The following is a 22,790-nucleotide window of genomic DNA, read 5'->3' as shown; positions in this document are numbered from 1 at the left end:
CTTTTAAAAACGAATTTTAAATGGCAATAATGAAGATATTGAAGTGCTTTAACATCTTTCAAACTTCTTCAAAAAAGCAGCTCCAGATTTGTTTAGCTAGTATTTCTGGTTCAGGGGCTAAAACTCCAGGCCCTCTATAAGGGAGACAAGCACTAACTATGCAGAAATAAAGATGGATTATGAATTTATTTTAAAAAAATCTACAGAGGAAATACTAATGAATGAAATAAATGTTATTGGTAATGCATGACACTAAAATTCTAAGAATTGCTTAAATAAAATTGAATGATTTATGAAGACCAAAAATGAATACTGTATGCATCCTTTATGTAGATCTATTGTAGCATATTTTTTTCACTTCCCGGTTATGTGTATATGGTTAAAAAAAATCTAACCAAATATGCATCTATATATTTTCTCAATTATAGCATACACAGCTATGTGCTTTTCTTTCTATATCTGTATTTGAAATCATATGTGTATGGAACAGTCATTATTTACAAGATGTTCCATATTGGGGTACAAAATTTTATTAGGCATTATTTATATAAGCAGTCTCATTTTACTGATTATGCATGAAGATGAAATTCAATACTCATCTTCCCCCACCCACCCCTGTCCCCCCAGCAAAATATCAACATAACCAGTTTGGAAGAGCAGTTTAAGGCGCTGGTTAGAATTCAGGGGACCATGAATTCTAATTCTGTTTTAGGCAAAAAGCCAACTGGATGATGTTGAGCTAGTCACTCCCTCGCAGCCCCAGAAAGGAGGCAATGGCAAACCTAAAAAAAATTGCCAAGAAAACCTACAGGGACTTGTCATAATTTTTAATATGAAAATGAATTTAGTACCACCAGAAAAGTGTTATTTGGGGGGATGGAGGTTGGGGATAGCTACACTGGACAATTAAGAAATCCAAGGTAATCATATCTTTTAAATATATTTTAACACTTTTCTTGAGATTATTCACTCTGAATTCTGAATTGATATGCTTGCCATTCTGCATTCTGAGGTTCTCTGTGTATGCTTAAATGTCATTCTTGAAGCCAGAGGTACCCTATCTTCAGTCTTTGAAAATATGTAGATTAGAATAATGTTAAGTTGCATTTCAAGGCTAGTCTCTACTTTTGCCTGCAAGGTAAGGTTAAAGTCATTTGACAATCTGGCATCACTCACAATCACTCACCTGGGCTAAACCTCCAATCTCCTTAACACAAATATAGAGTCTAAAAAGATCCAGCGGCTTCTTGCCAACAGCAGGGAGACCAGCTACAGGTGTTCCCCTTTCTTCCATGAAGTTGAGATAGCGATCCACCCAAACTTTCCGCTCTGGCTCAGTTCCCAGCTCATACATTTTGGTGATCTTCTCCCCGGTTGTGTTGGAGGAACTTGATTTCTAAAGCAAATACATTTCAAAAAGAAAGTTGGGGAAGGGAGGGAGACGAGAAACGGTAGTAAGAAACTAATACAACATAGATAAAGGAGGATGTTAAACTAAAGCTATCACACAACAGACAGGAATGAAGGCTACTAGTTCAGGCACAAACAATACATTCTGTCCACATGCTGCATTTCATTTATAAAACAAAGGGCCCAAACTCCCAATTTCATTGTTTTCATATTAATTCAGATAAGCTTTGGATCTCAGAATGCAAGTTTCTGATGATGCCTGAGGCTAGTAATAATTTCACTCTATTAAAAAATGAAACCCTGAAACACAAGATAATTCAAACGTTCACATTCAAATCAGTTCTGCTGTAATTAGAATTAAAAGAAATCTAGTCCTTCACACCACTAGTGAAGCAAACAAGGAAACTACAACTGGCAGTAACTTCATAATACTATTCACCATAATTCCTAATTCAAATATAAAAACACATATAGTTAAATACTGTTTCCTGACTTATTAATCTTGGATTTGAAAGTTGAACGTTTCATGGTTCTTTTTCCATATGCCTGTTTACTCCACTTCCCTATTCTGTCTATATGGTTAAAAACATTTAAGAAATGTTTAAATAATCAGAGTAGTTATTTACAATCTGCCAAAGTTTCACATTCATTTTATTTTCTTTATTGATTTCTTTTTCTATCATCAATGACACTATCCTGATCATTATCATGTGTAGGAGAATTACTCAAACATGACCTGTAACTTTATCTAAAAAAGAATTTCTCTTACTGATTTTAACCCTTGGAAAAATCGGTGCATTTGGCACTGGAAACTTAGCACATGGTATTCTTTTTCAGGATGAATTTAGCTTTTTAAAGACTATTTTTAGACAACTACGGTATTTAAAGACTTGCAGAGTAATAATCTAAAACTGTATTGACTGTGAAAATGTAAAGAAGGAATTCTATGCTACAGGTGGAGGCAAGGAGAAAAAGGGGACAATTACTAAATACACGAGGAATACTAATCCATCTGTAATTAAAGAAACTAGATTATGATTGAGTTTAAATCAAATTAGATCAGAATTACTTATTGCTTTCATCTTGCCTACTTTAACCTACCCTTGTCCAATTCTTCGAAGATGGTTATTCGACTCAAAGACCTATGTTGTTTTTGATCTGAAAATTATTGCACACCCCTACACTAATGGTGCAACAATGTTACATGTGGGGTTGACTATGAAGCCAGTGGTGGGAGAGTACTATGTGTTCCATTATTTTTTAAAAAAGTTAAAGGCTTCCTGTCCTGTCATATTCAACTCTAAGGAGAGATGCTCATCTCTGTTTCTTAGTTGAGGGGGACACCACTATCTGAAGATATGTCTCTGGTCATGTGGAAACCATGACTATACGCTGAGGCGCACAGAACACTGTTATTTCCTCAGCGAAGTGGCACCTATTTATCTGCTTGCATTTGCATGCTTTCAAACTGTTAGATTGGCAGGAGCTGGGGCAAGAATGGGAGCTCACCTTGTCATGTGGTGCTTGGGTCTCAAACTGCCAACCTTCTGGTCAACAAGTCCAGAGTCTTAACCCCTAGCCCACTGCACCCCTGGTTCCATGGTATAAATGCTAAAAAAGGACTGAAGCATTGCATGGTGAAGCATTGCATAGCCTGCCATCCATATCCAGGCACTGAAGCTTATTCTTACATCATTCAGTAAATATGTAAGTAATTTTATCTCTCGCCTTGTGTCTAGCCTATGGAATTTTGTAGGTGTTTGAAGAAGATGGAATGGGATATCTTCCGCAACTCATCTTTCAGGCTGTTCCAGGGAAAAAAAAAATCCTATTCCATTTCCTTCAATCCAAAATTTCTGTTGGCTCCAGTGCCTCCATGAATAGAATTTCTAAGTTTCCGTTTTCATACCTGGAGTACTTATAACTGTAATCTAGTCTGTTGATTTGCAGAAAATGAGTAATTATGTGCCTCAAGAACATCTGTCTGTACGTTCTAGCTGGTTGCAAAACTGGATTATCAATTTCATAAAGCCCCTACATTTGGAAAGTCATCTGGCATGAACATGAAACATTAACACTTACTAGATATTTAGATCCAGATTTTTATTTTTTATTTCAAGTGATCACAGTATTTCTAAGGCCAGTCAGAGGCCATTTCCCCATGAATAGTTTAAACATCTAGCATCATCTAGCCATTATTAAGTGATATAAAGCTTGTCTCCATTATTGTTATTTTGGCAGAATGATGGTTGGATGATTTAGAAGGCAGTATAAGCTGCTGGCAGGAAAATGAGCAGAGTCAAACATTTCTAGGTCACATTGATTTCACAGGAGATTTAAAATAAACTTAGAATTCTTCTGCTGAACTATACTGTTTCATTTTATGTAGACTGGGTCCATGGCTTTTAATTAACTAAATTATCCTGCCTCTAAAGCTTTTTACCTTACATACAGAATTCTAATTTATTCACTGTAATGCTTCCTGGCTGTAACAGTGTCTATCACATTGTGAAATAAAGGACAATGTCAGATCTCCTTTTAGCATATTTAACTATGGGACAATTATTAATTAACACAACTGAATTTGCTTTACTAGATGCCAATAAAGAGCTGCAGCAACAGAACATCCTAGCATAAAAGCATATAACATGGTTACATTTCTTAATTCATTAGGATGCTATTTCCTTCATATATCAGGCATTCAAAGCACTATGTAGCAAGCTTTTTTTTCTTTTTTCTTTTTAGAAAACAGTTTGCTTCGAAAAAGAAACAAAAAGAATTCTAGCTACGCTGCGGATATTAAATGTTCTTTTGAAAAGGTCACTTTCAAGTTGGAATCCAGTTTTCATTGTACTGTTTTGAACAATAATTCAGAAGAAAGTTGACAAAAATGTATACTCTCCTGAATAACAAATTATTGCAGCTAATATCAGCATTGCTCATTAGTTTTGGTACTTCCTCATTCATGATATCACATGTTTTATAATGGCATAAATGTTATCTAAGTTTAATACAATCCTTAATAATTTTTCACTCTGCTCCTGGACCAATTGCTATTACAAGGAACATTCAGGCTTAATGGCCAAATAGAGGTTTTCAATTTTACACAGTGAAATACTTCTTGTTACAACACTAAATCATCCAAGAATGGAAAGTAGCCTCAAATCTTTTCTTTGCTGGACATTTGTACTGTCTACATACATAAAGAAAAGTCACTTTTCAATGAGATGGTGCAGGCCACAAAGTGACAACTTAATCTGAAAACATCACAATTTACAGAAGGTAAGAAGGACTTCTCACTGCAGGAGCTTTCAGGCTGTCAAGCACAGTGAAGTGGTGCAATTTTCTTTTAAAATGAAATATTAACTTTGAGAAGAAAAAAGAGGAAATCTTCCCATAGAAAACTTGATTTTCTACTGCTTAAGCCCTACAGCAAAACACATTAAAATTTCACATTTTGCACATGCTGCTGTTCAGTCAAGCACAAATTACAGGGGCCTCATATAGCCAGGCTGAATGGAAAGTCCATCTTCCCTTAGAGGGAAGTCTTTATTTTATAAGGTTCATTATACCCTAAATCTACTAAATTATGAACTAAATTCAGTTTAACAATCTGAAGTAAATAGTAAAAAACAAACAACCACAGGTGAATTTATTTGATACACAATAAATACTTTTGAGAGGATAAAAAAATATCCTGGTGCATGATGAAAAATTATTAAGAATTTTTGGCAGAAAATCAACACATCCTATAGGGCTACATTCAAAGCTGCCCCATATGCCTCTCACGTCTGTTCTAAAGGACCACCAGCAGCTCCCTACAACAGATTTTGGGCTCCATGGGCAAACACAGAGAAAGAGGAACATTGATTTGTGTCATTACTTCAATGGAAATGAGGCATAATACGATGAGATAAAACTTATCACTTCTGCATCTAATATATTTTAATCAGTAGTTTCATTACAAAACTATGTTAATGGATAGAGATAATATTTCTCTTATCTTTTTATGTGACAATTTATACACCTGGGGGTTGCATTTACAGATAATCCTCAATTAGTGACTGCCTTATTTAGTGACTGTTCACTGTTATGAGATGAGACCCAGTTTGGTGATGAGAGTGAGTTTGGTTTAATGGTTAAGGTGCTGGCCTAGAACTAAGAGACTATGAGCCTTAGTCATGGAAAACTCTCTATGTGTCTTTGGGCTAGTCACTCTCTCTCAGCCAACCCACTTCATAGGATTGTTGTTATGGGAAAAATAAGAGAGGAAGGAGTATTAGGTATGTCCATTTTCTTCAGTTATTTATACACAATAATAAATAAATAAATAAATAGAAAAAGTAACTCTTCGACCAATCCTCACATTTATTACCTTTGCAGTCTATAGGAAAGGTCAAATAAGACCATAAGCACAGTCATGGTTTAACAGTGATACCGTCACTTAGCAACCAAGTTGCCAGTCCCAATTGTGGCTGCTAAATCAGGACTACTTGTACTAGCCCAAAGTTTGCATATTCTCTTCATATAAGATGTTCCAAAGACATTGCACTAAGCAGGGGTGTCAAACTCACAGCCCGCAGCCCAGATGTGTCACGCTCTGGCCACGCCCAGTTTAGCGAAGGGAGAAAAAGTCGCAATACGTCACGTGATGACACCAGTTTGACATCCCTGCACTACAGTCTTTGCATGTGTACATGCAAGACATTTCAGCTAAAGTTATATATTGTGACAATGTGGCACATTGTATAGGGAAATACAGCTATTAGAAAGAGAATACATTTTTAGGACCTTATTTTTATCTACGAACATCCTGCTGTGAATACTGCATCTTCCTCACTGTAAGAGTCCTGACTATTTTCTATCAGTTTGGAATTTGTATCTGTTATTTGGATTATCCAAAATGCAATACTGACAGAATGCCAAACCCAGCTGCTGATTAGTTTGTGTGTCTATTGTTACCCTAATCATTGCTTCTTGTAATTACAATTACATAACAACAAATATTTGATATTTTTATATATATTAGGTGTCCATCCGTTAGATGCATGACTTTTGATATTTACTGATAATTGTAATTATTAACCTGTTCAGGATGTCATGTATTTACTCTAATATTTATATTAATAATGGATCCTTATTGTAACCAGCATATTGCATATTGTGAAATGTATATATATTGTAATTGCACCTGGTAGGAAACAGAAGTTACTTAATTTAGAAGTATATTTATTTAAATATTTATTAAATGTATGTGTCACCCATCTCATCTATAGTATTACTAAGTAATACAAATATATCTAGTGACATTCACACAAGCCCTTTAGCCTGAGATTGTTTTTTCAAATAATGACCCAGATTTTCTACTTTCCTAAATCCTTTCACAATGTTGCCTTTTGTTAAAGTTTTGAATTAATTTCTAAAAACTCTAGAACATAACAATGTTTACTTCAATTGAAAATAAGGTAATTCCTTCCATTTCCTCTAAAAAAAAACCAGAAGTGGATCTCTTTTAATTATTGCAGAAAGAGAAATATGCATTTCTAATACTTTCCCTGGGGATATATAATAGCTAAAAAAGCACATGGATGAATATTTTCTCCCCAAAGATCTTTTACGTTCGTGAAAAATGCTTTAAAGGATTGACATTCTGTGCACTTAATGTATCCCCATCTAATATAACAACCCACAGTTTGTAGAGTTGGTATTTAGACTTCTAGTTGGGAATAGCTATTTTTGAGCATAGAGGGAACATACACCAGAAGGATGCCTTCTGAGACTCAAAGCCAATTGTTCTGAAGGATTCAAACGTTATTAATTGATTTCAACTCTTTTGCCTCCCCTCAGTTCTTTTCTGTTACTGCTGATGTTTTTACATTAGATATAAAGGATTCTGAGCATAGATGTAAAAAAAAATATATCCGATGATCTTTTACACTGGACTTTCTAATTGCATTTATATTTTCTTTGGAAAAAATTTAGAGAGAAAGAGAGAGAAGGAAGGTGTTTGGAAGTACTGTTTCCAAGACATCAAGTATTCCTAAACTTCACCTAAAAAACTAGAAATTACCATTAACCGAAAGATCTCAAGGAAACAGGTCTGGAATAAAGAGTAGCTCTCTTTGCCTCCATAAAGTTTAAGTAGTCTTTCTATAAACCAAAGGTAATCTTTGATTTACAACCTTTCGTTTAGTGATTGTTTGAAGTTTAACAGCAGCACTGAAAAAAATGACTCATGACCATTTTTCACACTTATTTTGATTGTGTGATCAAGATTTGGATGCTTGGCAACTGGCTCATTACTTGTGATGGTTGCGGTATCCCGGGGCCTTGTGACCACCTTTTGTGATCTTCTGACAAGCAAAGTCAGGGGGGAAGCCAGATTCACTTTACAACCATGTTACTAACATTTGCAGTGATTCAATTTGCAACTGTGGCAAGAAAGGTTGTATAATGAGGCAAAATTCACTTATCAACTGTTTCACTTAGCAAGAGAAATTCTGGGCTTAATTGTGGTCGTACGTCGGGGACTACCTGGAGTATGCTGAAACTGCAATTGCCAGAACTCCTAGTAAGGAAGGAGGGGGGGGGGTTATAGCCTCAACATATTTGAGAACACTAAGCTGGGAAGGCTGATCTTGTGTACATGTCTTAATGTCAGAATATTCCATGATTATCTTTCCCCCAATGATGAGCAATTATGTGGAGTGGGCAACAGCATTTCCCCCCATTTTTTAAAAATATATAAGCAAATTAGTTTTTAAAAATGGCAATTTGGCATGAGCTACTTTTGGAATGCTGATTTTGGAGGCCCCTAAACATTTTGTGACTGATGCATCAACAAGGTGAAAATACATATTTTTTAAAAAAAATTTTTTTTAAAAATACTGCAGAGAAATAATGTTTCATTTTATACATTGTCTTTCATTCTTGTCTTTTCACATATTCCATTAAACTATTTTTGCTATTTCCATTAAACGTCACATAAAAATCAAGATATGGTTGAAAGCACTCTGCTGAACTTTATAACAAATTAGAGATACCTTTCACCATTCATGTTATCACACAGCAAACATTTCTTAAAAGCAGAAATGTTTTTCTTAATGTTACAATAAAAATTAAAGTAGTTGAGGAAAATTAGTTAAGCTTTGGTATCTGAAAACTTTGTAACAAATAATGTTCTTGTTAAAATGCTGTCTAAAAATTATATTTACACTTTGCAAGATTTCACCCATTCCAAAAATAACTTTCTAATGTGGCAAGTACATATTGCTGCTCAGAAATTATCTGAATTGTTCTGTAATGAACGCAAGTGAGAACAACAATGTTTTTAAACCAGAAGAAATGAATTTTTAGCGCTATGCTATTTATGACCAATTGAAAATCCCTTTAGTTTGCTAAGAGTTTGGACCCCATAACAGAGACAGAATGTCCTGATCAACACAGAAAGCATGCTTTGTAAGCTGATGCATTATGAGAGAAAGATTTGCTTCACAACATCCGTTATTTAAAATTGGGCTGGGCCAAATTTTGCCCTCAGTCAAGCAAGCTCAACCCCCACCTAAACCTGAGCCAAAGAAGGGATGAGCTGCACATAGAGAACCAAGAGCAGAATTTAGCCTCTGCTTACATTAAAGAAATCCTTTAGTGGATAAATAATGAACAAAAGAATCTATAAAACAGACAAGCAAGCATTAAAATATTAATAAATATTTAAAAAACCCAAAAAACAAAAGCCAGAGCCACTTACAGGGCTTGATGGAGTCTTTGGCCAGCCTGGGCTGCCAATGCTATCACTTTCATCTCCATGAAATGAGGAGATGCTAGCAGAACTTGGGGACATTGGGGAAGGGACTGGCAGGTTGCCTGGGGTTGGGGGCTGAGAAATACCCTGAGAGCTGTAGCTATCCTGTGGTAGAGGAATAAAAAAAAGGACAAAGGCAGGGCAAACTTTTATTAAAAAGGAAAAAAATACAACCAGTTTAACAGACTGACCATTTTTTTAATTATATGAAATATAAACAGAGACACACAGAGAAAAAAATACACACGTACAATATACATATGCCTTATGACAACATTTATCATATAATCTTGCAATTTTGCTGGATGCTTAGCTTAAGCTGCTATGCCACCATGCTTTCGTCAAGCTAAATGAAGCATCAAGCAGGGATTTCCCCTCATGAGATAAAGAGAGAGAAAGAAAGAGACAGAAAGAAAGAAAGAAAGAAAGAAAGAAAGAAAGAAAGGGAGAGAAAGAAAAAAATATATAAAGAAAGCTGATCATCTTATTTTTATCAAATAAGGATATAAAGCAAAGGATTAAAGTATGCTGTGGCTATTGAAATGGCCAAAACAGGAAGCTACAATGGAAGACAGAGGAAACATGGCTGCTGCCAAGTACCAAGGGCAAAATAAGATCCACTTTTCCCCACTCAGGGATTATTTGAAACCCCCCCCCCCCTTAGAATATTTTATTGAGCTTTATTTCCCCACCTCCCAAGGTAATGCCGTAAGAACTAGTAACTTTCAGATCCAGATAAGGAAAAGAATAAAACCAAAATAATAGATTGCACATGAATGGGGAAAAAAAACATGCAGGAAAGAACTGAAGGGGCAAGCTCAAATCAGAGAATGAAGGACAAAGCCACAGAGTTCTGCTGTGCCAAACCAAGAATGCATGCAAGGGAAGGAAGTACCTTTTTGCTCTCTGGCTGAGGAGGTCCTTCTTCTTTTCCATCCGGTTTGAGAGGAACAGGCAATTTGGACTCGCCTTGAGTCATCAAATCTGCAAGACCCATAGGTGCTAATTGAAAACAGGAGACATGATTAAGGGTAACTTCCTTCTGCCCCCAACTGATGGAACAAGACGGCCAGAAAAGGTGGATGTTCTTTCTCTTATGGAAGCTGGGAAGAGTTTTGTATCTCAGCAAATAGATTTTGAAAATGAATTAAATGTTTCTTAAGGGGAAGCAATTACACAACTCTTTACAGCCACACATGCCACATTCATTCTGGAAAATGACGACCAACTTTATTAGGCCCATCTTTGATTTGTGAGCTGGCAAACACTGTTGAAGCGTTAGATGAGTTATCTCAAATATAACTATGTTCAATTTTATGAGAATTTTTATCAGTCATGCTACTTTCGCATACAGAATGCAGTCACCCATTATGGAACATCAGTATTACTGAAAAGCTGCTGTGATTAGATGCATTTACAATAAATGTCAAAATACTGAGTATTTCTTGAACAGAACAAAACAGCACACTGAAGCACGGGAGACCAAGAAAGCTGGGACTGTAATAAAAGAGAAATGCGTGATTTGTTTATTTAAATTGATTTAAGTGATTCTGATAATCCAAAGATTTACTCTCTCTTTATTCTCATTTCTAATCTTAAAACGTTTTTTTAACAAAAAAAGTGGGTATGTGTATCAAACTTCTGCATCCATTGATCACTTTACAGATCCGATAGGACTTTACTAGAAGACACAGATACCAATCACTGTCACATCAGCTATTACAATTAATATATTAAGGCACTGAATTGGAATTTGCAATGCATTATAGTTTCAGAAGTAGAATGAAAGCCTTACAATTACATTAGTAAGCACTTTGTAATATTCTACTAACCTTCTAGTTAACAAATGCCTGGTCTGCAATAGACTTAACTGTGCTACATTCTTTAATAGGTAAATTATTTCATAGATCTCTCAGTGGCTGACATGAACATTCAGCTCTAAAGATGCCAGCTGGGAATACAGTGTAGTGTAATATTGATAATTCTCGTTCAAGTAACACTTATGCAGCCATATCACAGAGGTATGCCTCAGAAATGTTCATTTTCTTCCTAGTGTTGGAAGGATGTGAAAAATAAGTTGTAAGGCCATGGCTGCTCATCACGGAAATTTCCTATTTCAAACTTCAAGAGGGAAATAAATAGTTGAATCAAAATTATATCTTGTCTTTCCTTTTATAGTATATTCACATATTTAAACAGCAGAAGTGTTTAAGTTAAGGTACTTTCTTGATGAATCTCCATAGCCTAAAACTGTATTCCTGAGTCAATCTTCTAATCCCTTTTCCATTCTCTTTTCATGGTTCTTCTATCTTTGCCTCTTTCTCCTATGATTTTCCTACATTCTGTTTTGGATTAGGAACAGGTACCAGTAAGGCTGTGGGATACACTCCATAGACACACAACTGTGTAGAATTCAAGATATACAGTTGTGACTATATGTGCTTAACCCTAAAGCACAAATAAAAAAAGCAACTCATCTTATACTTGCAAACATTTTCTAGAAATAACTGAAAATCATACAGGTTGTCCTTGACGTATGACTGTAATGGAGACTGTCCATTGTGGTTATAAGTCATGATGGTCATAAAGTGTGTCAACCACATGATTGACCTGAGTTTTAGTGGGGTTCATTAAGTGAATCACTATATTCATTAAGCAAAATCGCTAGCTTTAAGCAAATCAGCAGTCATCAGATGAACCCATTGTTTGCTTCTGGAGCTTTTTTTTGTGGGAAACTGGAAGTAAATGCCAGTGTTTGATTAAAAAAAAAGGTTATAATTCACAGTCAGGATACTGTGGGATGCTGCAAATGCCCATAAATGCAGGCCAGTTGCAGGCGGTTTCCAAGCACCCAAAATGTGCACATGACTGGGGGGGGGGAGGGGAGGAATGAAGTTTAGAACTGGTTTGTCAGTACCTTTTGAGGGATTCATAGTAATTTTGAATGGTTGCTAAAGATTGGTCATAAGTTGATGACTACCTGTAGTGTATACTAGATAGCCTGCGCCTTGTTGGATCACCATTTCAGATATATTTAATTACCTAAAGAGAGGAACAGTATGACTGTGGGTAGGGCAAAAAGCAGTGGAACCAGGAATGACTTCCAACTTCCTGCTGGCTTCCCCATTGTGTTTTCTTATGGGAAACTAGCAATAAGCACTGGAAATCAACTTTCCTCCCTTCCTTCCTTCCCTTCCCCTCCCTTCTCCAGCAGGTAAAGGTATCTTTGTTGATAAAGTTTTGCCCTATGACATAGTTTTATACCCAGTTAAAGGTTACAGATAGGAAAGTTTTACATATATATATATATATATATATATATATATGTATGTATGTATGTATGTATGTATGTATGTATGTATGTATTGCACGCGCGCGCACACACACACATGTGGGTGTGTAAAATTCATTCAGTGTTTCCTATAAAATCAAAGTTTCACAGCAAATGCTATCAGTAGTTACTTTTTAAAATTCATTCTTCAACAGACATTAAAAGCACTCACGAATAAAGCTGAATGCACATGTCCCCAGGATAATGTTGCAGGATCCAATTGGGATCGGTCAACAAGAGGTTTTGTCTTCTGAGCTTTTGGACATTTGTGCTGGAGCCCATCCTCAGGGAACTTCTCTCTTACTCTGCTCGGGAGAAGTTTCCTGATGAAGGGTTCTGGCACAAGTCCCAAAGCTCCAAAGACAAAACCTCTGGTCCTGGTGACTGACTCAGATTGCAGTAAAAACACCAACAAACAGCTTATTCTGGTATCTATTTAAAATTCATATAAAAATCCTGAGTGGTCAAAAAAAAGAAGAAGCTAAAAGTGAAATATGCCAATGATTACAGGCCCAGAAGCTTCAGCCTATGGTTTTTGGGCTGCTTTTCTTTTCTGCAACAGGGTAATGTAGCATTCCAAGCAGCAGCCAACATGTGGGAGAACAAGCCAAAGGGAAAGGGGGAGCTTTAAAAAACACTTTGCAGATTGCCCACTACAAAATGATTACTGCACATATCCATGTATTACTATGTTTTAGGAAATAATTAGTTTTAATTACAGCAGTGAGAGAAGGAGCAAGACTCTGGCGGATAAGCTGGCAAGCTTTGTGGTGCTAATTTGCTAATATTTTTAGCATCACTTCACTGCAGGTTGGGAGAATGGCTCTGCCAAAAAAAAACTTTCCAGCATGTGCCCCAGGAGTATATAGCTAACAATATATTGAATATGGGTCTGTGAACTGTATCTGTAGGCCAAAGAAGACCAAATGAAAAGGGAGCAAAATTCAGAAATTATAATACAGCTTTCCTACAACCTTACAAGTAGAACATATTGTTCTTCTCAACTAATGGAACAGTAGAAAACAAAGGGATTTAGGGATCAGGTAAACATGCCAGTTAATATTTTAATAAAATGAATAAGAAGTGCAAAATGCCCTCTCAAAATGGAACATGCCGATTCCAGATCAGAAGACCACTTTGAGTTTAGCTGGCATCTTCTCCACTGCCCCCCACCCAAATCAGACTATAATGCCAGTCAAAGTTATTTGTGAATTCGCTGGTATTAGGTGTACATAAAGCTGCTGCAAGCCTTCCAAAAGAAGCTTGAACAATGAGTTACACAAAGAATGATAATTTCTGGTACTTCTAATTCAGGTAACCATTTGAATGATTGCACAAGAGCAGAACAATTTGAATAGAAAAGTGTAATCTAAATCTTGGATGATATGTTATGGAAGAAGAATCATAGGCAATCTATATCCTCTGAAATTGATTTATTTCTTGCCTGAGTCAGCAAGAGAGCTTATAAGACATCTGCCACATATGTTTCCTCTGTGAATTATGAAGCACATCTGGATACAGGAAAATTGCCATCTGTACTGTGATCCATTGTCCAAAGCTACAACTAGAGCAGAGCTATTGTCATCTTGAGAAAGAACAACTAGTGTGGTTTGTAAATAGATAATAAATTCTAGCTTTCTTGTGGCATTCTCCATCTTTTGCTGCAATGTTCTTTATAAGGTCTCTTGAGTCCCTTTGCTTTCAAGTCCAATGACAAACTGAGGGCATCATTTTGACCCTGTTTCAAGCAGTGAAAGAATGCAATTGTCACTGTTCTGGCAAACTCTAGCGCATACACATTAACAATCCAGCCCATAAATTGTCAAAAGACACAAAACGTAAAAATGGAAGATAACTGTGACATCTATTACTGAAAAAGTATTGCTGTAAAGAGTGAATAGGCTCCAAGAAATAGCCTTGGGCTTTTTCTAAGTTGAAAGTTGGGATAGTTGAGAAAAGAAAATATGGGTCAAGGTTCTGAATGACCTACATCACACCAAACTTAGCACACTTAAAGGCAAATACAACATAATTTATATTGCAGTCAAGCTGTCTGTGTTTTTCCCCCTATCTTCTGATAATGATATTGTTGTCGGTGTCAGAAAATGTTCTCAAAGCTAGTGGTAACTCTAGCAACTTTGCTAGAAGCAATAAAAATCCCAATACATCGGCAGTTGAATTATGCATTTACTGCCTTCTAGAATTAATGGGATCTTACATGGGGATCTCCTTTTATTTTGTCCCCATATCAGTACAACTTTGTAATGTGGGTTGGGTTCAGAAGGAAGGGCTGATAACCACCACAGAGTCTTCATGGTTAAAGATGGGTTTGAATTTAACTTCCTCTGGTTAAAGAATAACACTTGGACTACTATGTCACCTTTAACTATCTTATATTGAGTCAGGCCACAAATATATCCATTCCCTACTCAGTGCTGAGACAGAGGAAGCTCTTTTTCCTTGAGCCCAGTCTAAAAGAGCCTATTCATCCTTACTGTTTGAGATTAAAACCTAACAAAATTGTGTGCATGTTTACTTATCCAAAATTCTTATTTATAAGCAGTCTGCCAACGGCTGAAGTAATGTGTGATAGCAAAGGAAAAAGAGGAAGGACACAATCCAGAACGGGCTGAGAGATATTGTGATGTGAGCTTACCAGCTCATCCTTTCTTGATCTTGAAAATGAGGAAATTGGCTAGTCTAGATGGGATTACACTCTCTCTGTAGCAGGAACTCAGTCTAATGGTGTTCCTAAAAATAATACTTCCAACATAGTATTCTGGGTAATCCATTATATTTGATGCCTCCCCTTTGATGCACCACAATGGCTCATAGTTCAGATGCCCTGTAGTATCATCCCACAAATACTTTATGCAGGTTTTTGCAAAATAAAAAGGTTGGTTGTAAAAAAAGATTGGTTTTGAGATCTAAATCCATTGTCTGTAGCTTGTGTTACGTTACATTCTCAGTATAAGGAATTCACAAACTGTCTATAGACTCATAGCTAGAGTTCCTATATTTTCTGAAATAAGCCTGAACACTTTCTGTGGATAGACAGATTCCTGGATCAAGGCAAATGACTACCACAGTGACAGATGTGCTTTGCTTGGAACAGAACTGCTGAAGTGAGCAGCGGCAAAGCTGTAAAGCCAAATATAATATTTTGTGCCAATTTACTTAAGCAAAAATAGAAGAAACGCTGTTTGTGGCTAGAACAAAAATTACCTTAAAATATAATTACATTAATGGCAAGTTTATACAGACTCAGCAATATTGTTATGCAATACTTTTTAAAAAAACTAAAACAAGCATAATGAAAATTAATGTCAGTAGTGAACTAGAACACGAAAAAAATGGGGAAAATACCCAAAGTTATAGCCATGAAGTAAAATTTTAATACCACTTCCTTTTTTCAAATGAAACATTTCTCATGCTTGCAATTTTTTCCTTGGTATTATAACTGCAAGGCAGTTATATACATACTCACTTTTGTTTCTCTTTCAATAATTATTTAATTACTAAGGTCTATAACAATTCATCTCTACCCAAGAGGCTACTTGAAATGCTTCCTATCTTCCAAGATCATCTAAGGGGTATTGTTTTTATCTTCTATATTGCACTAATGGAACAGAGAGATAGTTAAAGTGCCAGTTATCTGAATTAATGTCTTTGGATAATTCTATTAAACTATTATTGGCAGAACTACAATGTCCTCTTTCGAGGCAATATATAGATGTCTCTGAAAATTCTTGCATGTGCTCAGAATCAGAGAGAAAGAATGTAGTAAGCCCTGCTAAGCCTTCCTGGCTGGTGAAAAATTCTTGAGCTAGGATTATTATTAACACCAGTACAACAATGCTGCTTTGTTCACATTACAAAACTCTAGTTTAAATTAGTTAAATTACTTAATTAAAGTAAATTTAAAAAATACAACTAAAACAACTTTGCGCCTGCTCCAAACTCGTACCATCCAAATATGTGGACTTTAGCTTTCAGAATGTCTCAGCAATTATGTCTATTGCTGCAAATTCTATAGCTTCAAAGGCACAGATCTAAAGGATGACAAAGTTGGGAAATATTCATTTAAGTCAATGATTCTTAAACTTTTTTCTCTCAGGATCCCTTTTAATTTAAAAAAAAAACCTTAGGGAGGAGCATAAAAGAGCTTTTGTTTCCCTGGGTTACATTTATCAATATTTGCCATATTAAAAATTAAAATCGTTGCATTCACTTCTGCTATTACTTCTCAAAATTGTTTGATGGGATTTTAATATTGTATTATTTTAATTAACACCAGCTAGGAGTCAAAAGACATAATGAAATGTCCTTCATCTCACAACACATGAACAGAGTCAACCATAGTTTCCACTTGGAAAATGTGAACATCCTAGACAAAAAGGCTAGGGAATTATCAGAAGCTTGGCATTCAATAAATCAGCCATTAATAGACACATAGAAATAAACACATTTGCATATCATTCAAAAGAGATAATAAAAAAGCTAAGAAGGAAACAAAAAGACCAGAACACATCCTCTGAAGCATCCTGCACCCAAATAAATAGGGATTACCACCAAAAGAACAGGTAAGCAGAAAACAATATCCTAATAAAGGAATTACTGGTACTTAGGAAAAAAATCACACATACACTCACCCCAACACTGGGAAGATAAGTTATTATACATAAACAGGGAAAAAACCCACACTCACTAACACTGATGACGTTGTCTAGTTGGCTGATGAAATATCTGCCAGAAAACAAGCAAGCTAAAGGACTCCACAGTTCAACCCTGAGCTACATATATTCTCTTCTATGATTACATTACTGTAAAAACTCAATTTTTCAGAATGTGTAATGTAATAAAAATACAATGACTACTGCATACAAAAGACATATGATAAGTGATTTTGTATTGAATAGATTTCCACTGCATGAAGTAATAAATGGCTGAACTATCTGAAGAAAAAATCACCCTGTGTATCTTTCTTAAAATTGGTTATTCTTTTGCAATACATAAATCTTAAGGCAGAACATTCTACCATCTGTTTGCTTGTTGGTGATGTTTGTGGATCTAGGAGCCAGAGAAGCTAGGGTAAAAAAATTACTGCTGCTAAGCAGAAAGCTAGAATTTATAGCGTAGTTTCAATGCTCAAAAGTAATTTTATTTCAGCCAGGCAGACAAAATAGGTAACTACATAACCCAAACACAGTAATACCTAGGACAATTTTGGTGAGGAAAAGAAGATGATTATCACTTGCTTAACAAAACTTTCCCTTTTTCAACTGGAGTAAAAGTGTGCTGCTTGTGCCTAATACTAAAAAGAAGCTATTTTATATTAAAAAAAAAACCCTTCCTGCATGATTAAAAGTTTTCATACCTCTCCTTATCTTTGTTGAAAACACAACATAAAGCCATTATAAATAAGACCAGTGGGAGTACCTCTGTTAAATAGTTTCCTAGAGGGTAAAAAAAAAGCAGGCATAATGAGGCCATAGGTCAATAATGGTTATTTTCAGTTCCCAGAAAAATACTGCAGAAAACACAAAATATGCAAACAAAAACTTTAAAAGGTTGTGGGGAGAGAAAAAAAATGGGGGTGAACTACAAATGTCCTTTGTCTGCCTATTTATTGGGAAACTATTCCTTACGTGACTAAATAGTCCCTTTTTACTAATAACTCAAGACAACATGGCTGCTAGAAAACCCCATTATGACAGTCATTGGAGGTGGAAAAATGAAATGGATAATGTAAGTCTGAATATTATCGCAATGAAAATGAGCAATTAAATAATCTCCCAGGGAACAAGATGCCTTGTAATGATATTCCTGCAAACAAAAATAAATGCATTTTTGTGTATTGCAAACAAAAATAAATTTCAGTAAATTTTACTGGAAAAATCAATTTTCTTTCTATTTTTGTAGACAAACATACTACCTGGGTCTTTCATAAAGTTATCCTTGAGGTAGATAAGAGACGTATTATGAAACACTCTCAGTTATTTTGGCCAAAAATATTGTTTAACCATAGGAATCCTGGTTTCAAGATCTCTGCTACATTTTAAGCAAAAGTCTTCTTCTAGACCTACCAGCTGTCAAATGGGCAAAACCCATGTTTTCAAGAAACAAAGAAGAGAAAGTAGAGATATGGCGAAAATATATCTAGGAGTTAATTGGAAATTTTCAAATTCTTACAGCAGGACTTTGAGACATGCATATGCAATTGTACCGCTGTCAAAGAGAAACACTTTAGATTTCTACCTTTGAAAAAGCACCCTGCTACTCCTTGAAATGTTACCAGTCATTACCTGTGGAGCTGTTCACCATGTTAGGTGCTATGCTGTAAGGAGGAGCTTGAGGGTTCATCAAACTTGAGTTGCTGTTCATTGGTTGGGTGTATGGAGAGCTGGATCCCATGATGCCACTCTGATTGATGACAGGAAAACTGCCTTGCCTGAATGAAGAGAAATGATACACACATGCACAAGCTCTTATTAAATTTCTTACTGTACGGTATATCTCAGTTAGTTATAAAATTCATACTTCAGTATTCACAGACACCTACAGAAGATGTAGCCAGTTAGTTTTTGCTTGCGTTAGGAGCTTACTATTGGATTAGTAATGAACTTATTCTGAAGTCCATTCTAAAGTCATATATCATGCAGATCTCTAAGCAAAATAGATGTAATATATGTTAATTTAAAATGGATAAATCTGAATACTATGTAAAGAAGTTGAGATTGGACATGGCCAACACATAGTGATGAAAGCACATACAAGAGAATAGAGTGCTCACTATAGAAGTTAAAAAAAGAACTCAAGATAAGTTAGCTAAGAGCTTTTGATTGTATTTTGCCTACCATACTAAAAAAGATAATAAAAAATAAAGCAACTCTCTCAAAGCAAAACAAAAATGCATAAACAGATTGAAACTGTACTACTTAGATACACAATTAAGAAATGGACATTCATCTTGTTTTAAAGCGTTTACTATAATTGTAATCACTGAATATATAGCTATATTAATGGATTGCTCTGTGGTAAGCTATAGTTTATAAAAAATCAGAAGAGCTTTGAGCAAAATAAAAAAATGTTTTTTTTTTAATTGAATGTAGTACATCTTAACAGGGCTACCTTTTATGGGTGAGTAAATACAAGTACATACTCACACAAGTGTTAATGAATGAAATCTCAAATATGAAGGATTATATAGTCAGTATACATTTGCTTGTCAGAAATATTCACCAGAAACAGCAACCATCACAGAAATAGCAATCCTCTGGTTCTTCACACCAATATAATTATCCAGTTTATATGAATCCTTTTCAAGTTATTTTTGTCTATAAGGGTAAAGGTAAAGGTTCCCCTCACACATATGTCCTAGTTGTTCCTGACTCTAGGGGGTGGTGCTCATCTCCCACATCTTATGACTAAATACCAAAGGCGCACTGAATGCTGTTACCTTCCCATCAAAGGTGGTCCCTATTTTTCTACTTTTTTACGTGCTTTCAAACTGCTATGTTGGCAGAAGCTGGGACAAGTAACGGGAGCTCATCCCATTATGCAACTCTAGGGATTCGAACCGCCGAACTGCTCACCTTTCGATCGACAAGCTCAGCATCTTAAGCCACTGAGCCTGCATCTCCTATAAGAAAGCTTAAATTCACAATTTTAAACAATATAAATGCTTAAGACAAATGCCATTTTTTTCACTGTGATTGAAAATACAAATTGAAGAAAACCACAGTATGGTTTGCCTGCTTGTAGTTTAGAGAGATTTTTTTAAAAAAAATCATTGAGGTTAATAAAAGTAACTTATGACTTAGCCAATTATGGTTTATTTTAAAAATACTGATGTAATGCAAAGTGTGAATTTATATGTTTTCTATATGTTTCTATATTTTGCATGCTTTCTAAATCAAGGAAAGTTTTTCTTAGGTGAATTTGATGTGCTAGACAGTTCATTAGTTAGTAACCTAGTATTATTGACGGGTATTGTGTTTAACCGTCAAATGCTTTTATGAAATTCAGAAGCTCTATTTGGATTTTTGTTGCAACTGAAGGATCAAAGAAAATAAGGATCAAGGAAGCTGAAAAAATATGGAAAAGAATATTTTTATTTATTAACTAATATCTTATTAGTTTAATCACTTTAATGTAAAGTATGAAAAAGTTACTAATCAATACTAGATTTAAAAATAATTTTACTGAAACAAGTATGGAACTTTTGGTATAATTAATGTTTTTTCCAAGTTGGCTTTGTCCTCTATTTCTGTAAAGAAGAAAAGGATTTCTTTTGATATGAAGGAGACCACTGACATACAATGTTATTCCCCTGATGCAAGTTTTGATGTTCTAAATAAAAATACTTAAAATGCACAGCCATACATTTCTCTTCCACTCCCCCCACCCTCAAAAAGAAAAAAAAATGGAGCAGGAGCATTTGCAAAAACTTTGGAGGATTTCTCTGAAATAAAATATTCTTTGTGTATATATTGTCAATAACTTTTAAAAGCATTCTGAAAATAGGATTGAAGCTATAATGTAGGATATTACAATCTCTACTTTTCGTTGCAATAATAATCCTTATGTATTAGTAATAGAAATTATGGAAAAGGGAAATGCATATATACATGTACACACAAAATGAGCATGTGTGCGTCCATGCACGCGCGCGCACACACACACACATATTCTGAACTAGCAGCAACTCATTAACATTTACTGCCTATTTCTCCTTTACATTAAGATGACTGTTATCAAGGCTGGTCCAGAGTAAGCCATTGATCTAACAATTAAGCAAAATAACGCACTAAGGTTTACAACAGGACTGTTACATTTCAATGTTTCCTTTGTGCCTGGTGCTACTTTGAACAGCCTCTTTGTAAATAATCTTTCTGAAATCATTGTGCTTTGCATGACTAATATGAATGTAGGTCTCTAAAAGAAATTAGATTGCATCTTTTAGAGGAGCATATATATATATTAATGCAATTAAATTAACTCTATTTGACATATTTTTAGAGTTTCTCTATGGCTTTCCATGTAGACAAGTAAATGGACACATTTATATTTTAATGAATTAATTTGTTAATAATATTACTATTACTAATAATTACTGTTATTAGCTAAAATTATGAACAATGATAAAATTTAGATATTTCTACAATGTACGTAAAACATTAAAAGGAGTTAACAAGTGTAAGTATTACAATGATTACATAAATTTTGAAATTATTTTTAAGCTTAAGACAATTCAGTTTTGAGTCTTCTATCAGGCCTGAACTATCAACTCAAACTATACCAAAATACTCTGTTAAACGTTTATTTATTAAAATACACTATCTGAAAATTACAGTTTAAATGACAGTATGCCTCCTGAAAGTCAAAATCTGAGAGTTGCTACTAAGATGCTGCCAAAAGTAAATGCTTTGTGGTTAGTTATTTTTTGGGTGTGAAAGAAACTACCTTCCAAGCATAACTATTTTAGTAAAAAATAACTTGTTGAAAAAAATAGTCTTGTCTCTTCTAGTTAATTATTACAACCCCCCCCCCCCCTTATAGTATTTGAGAGCAAACTAAAAAAGAAAAAAAAAGAAAGAAAAGCACCACCATCAAAATGTTACATAACTGAACATGAGACACTTTGGTAGATTCAAAAACAATCCAAATAACAAACAAAACCTGTTGTCCATTTTAATGCATCATCAAAATCGATATGCTAACCATAAGTATATTTGATTAATACTTATTATCCTAAAGCAAACAATTGTTTATTCACCGATGCAATCAAATCAAGGAAATAACGCTCTTGAACATCTATAAAGCAACATAAATCTCAGTTTTAAATTTCTTAAACAGAGTTACAATGGCAAATCTATATGCAGAATTGTTGGGATAAAATATTAATATGTGCTTATACAGATATACCAAGTATATCCCTTTCGGGAGAGGGGGCGGTCTATAAATACGAATAATAAATAAATAAATAAAATAGATATGACTGTCTTAAGATCCAGATTTGGGAAGTAGCAGCTATGCATACAAATTAAGATGCTAACAATTAGAAAAATGATTTTTTGGGATGGGTTCCTGATTTTCAGGGAAATTTGCTTACTGGAGCTCACTGGATAAATTGAACTTACCGTAGTCATTCTCTCCCAGTATCACCTACTCTACAGGTTTACCGCGGAGGAGGGGAGGAGGAGCGGGAGGAGACAGCATTATGTAATCTGTTTTGGATTATAA

The 22,790-nt window shown here is 35.1% G+C and overlaps 1 protein-coding gene across 10 annotated transcripts in view; it reads right to left on the bottom strand.

Annotated features, from left to right (window-relative positions):
- Positions 1–22,790, bottom strand: part of ARID1B (AT-rich interaction domain 1B) — a 425,150-nt gene that overhangs the window by 24,984 nt on the left and 377,376 nt on the right. For 8 of the 10 annotated variants that reach the window (XM_081944091.1, XM_081944094.1, XM_081944096.1 and 5 more), the window contains 4 exons: positions 18,851–18,996; positions 10,110–10,216; positions 9,161–9,319; positions 1,187–1,396 (listed from right to left, as the gene is read on the bottom strand). In XM_081944091.1, the coding sequence (XP_081800217.1) occupies positions 1,187–1,396; positions 9,161–9,319; positions 10,110–10,216; positions 18,851–18,996 (622 nt within the window). The remainder of the gene's footprint in view (positions 1–1,186; positions 1,397–9,160; positions 9,320–10,109; positions 10,217–18,850; positions 18,997–22,790) is intronic. The other 2 variants (XM_081944093.1, XM_081944097.1) reach the window with 2 other exon arrangements.

Source organism: Natrix helvetica (assembly GCF_964273705.1).
Source record: "Natrix helvetica genome assembly, chromosome: 2".
Taxonomy (NCBI): domain Eukaryota; kingdom Metazoa; phylum Chordata; class Lepidosauria; order Squamata; family Natricidae; genus Natrix; species Natrix helvetica.
Note: the sequence above shows the minus strand (reverse complement) of the source record. Positions and strands in the feature narration are given on the sequence as shown.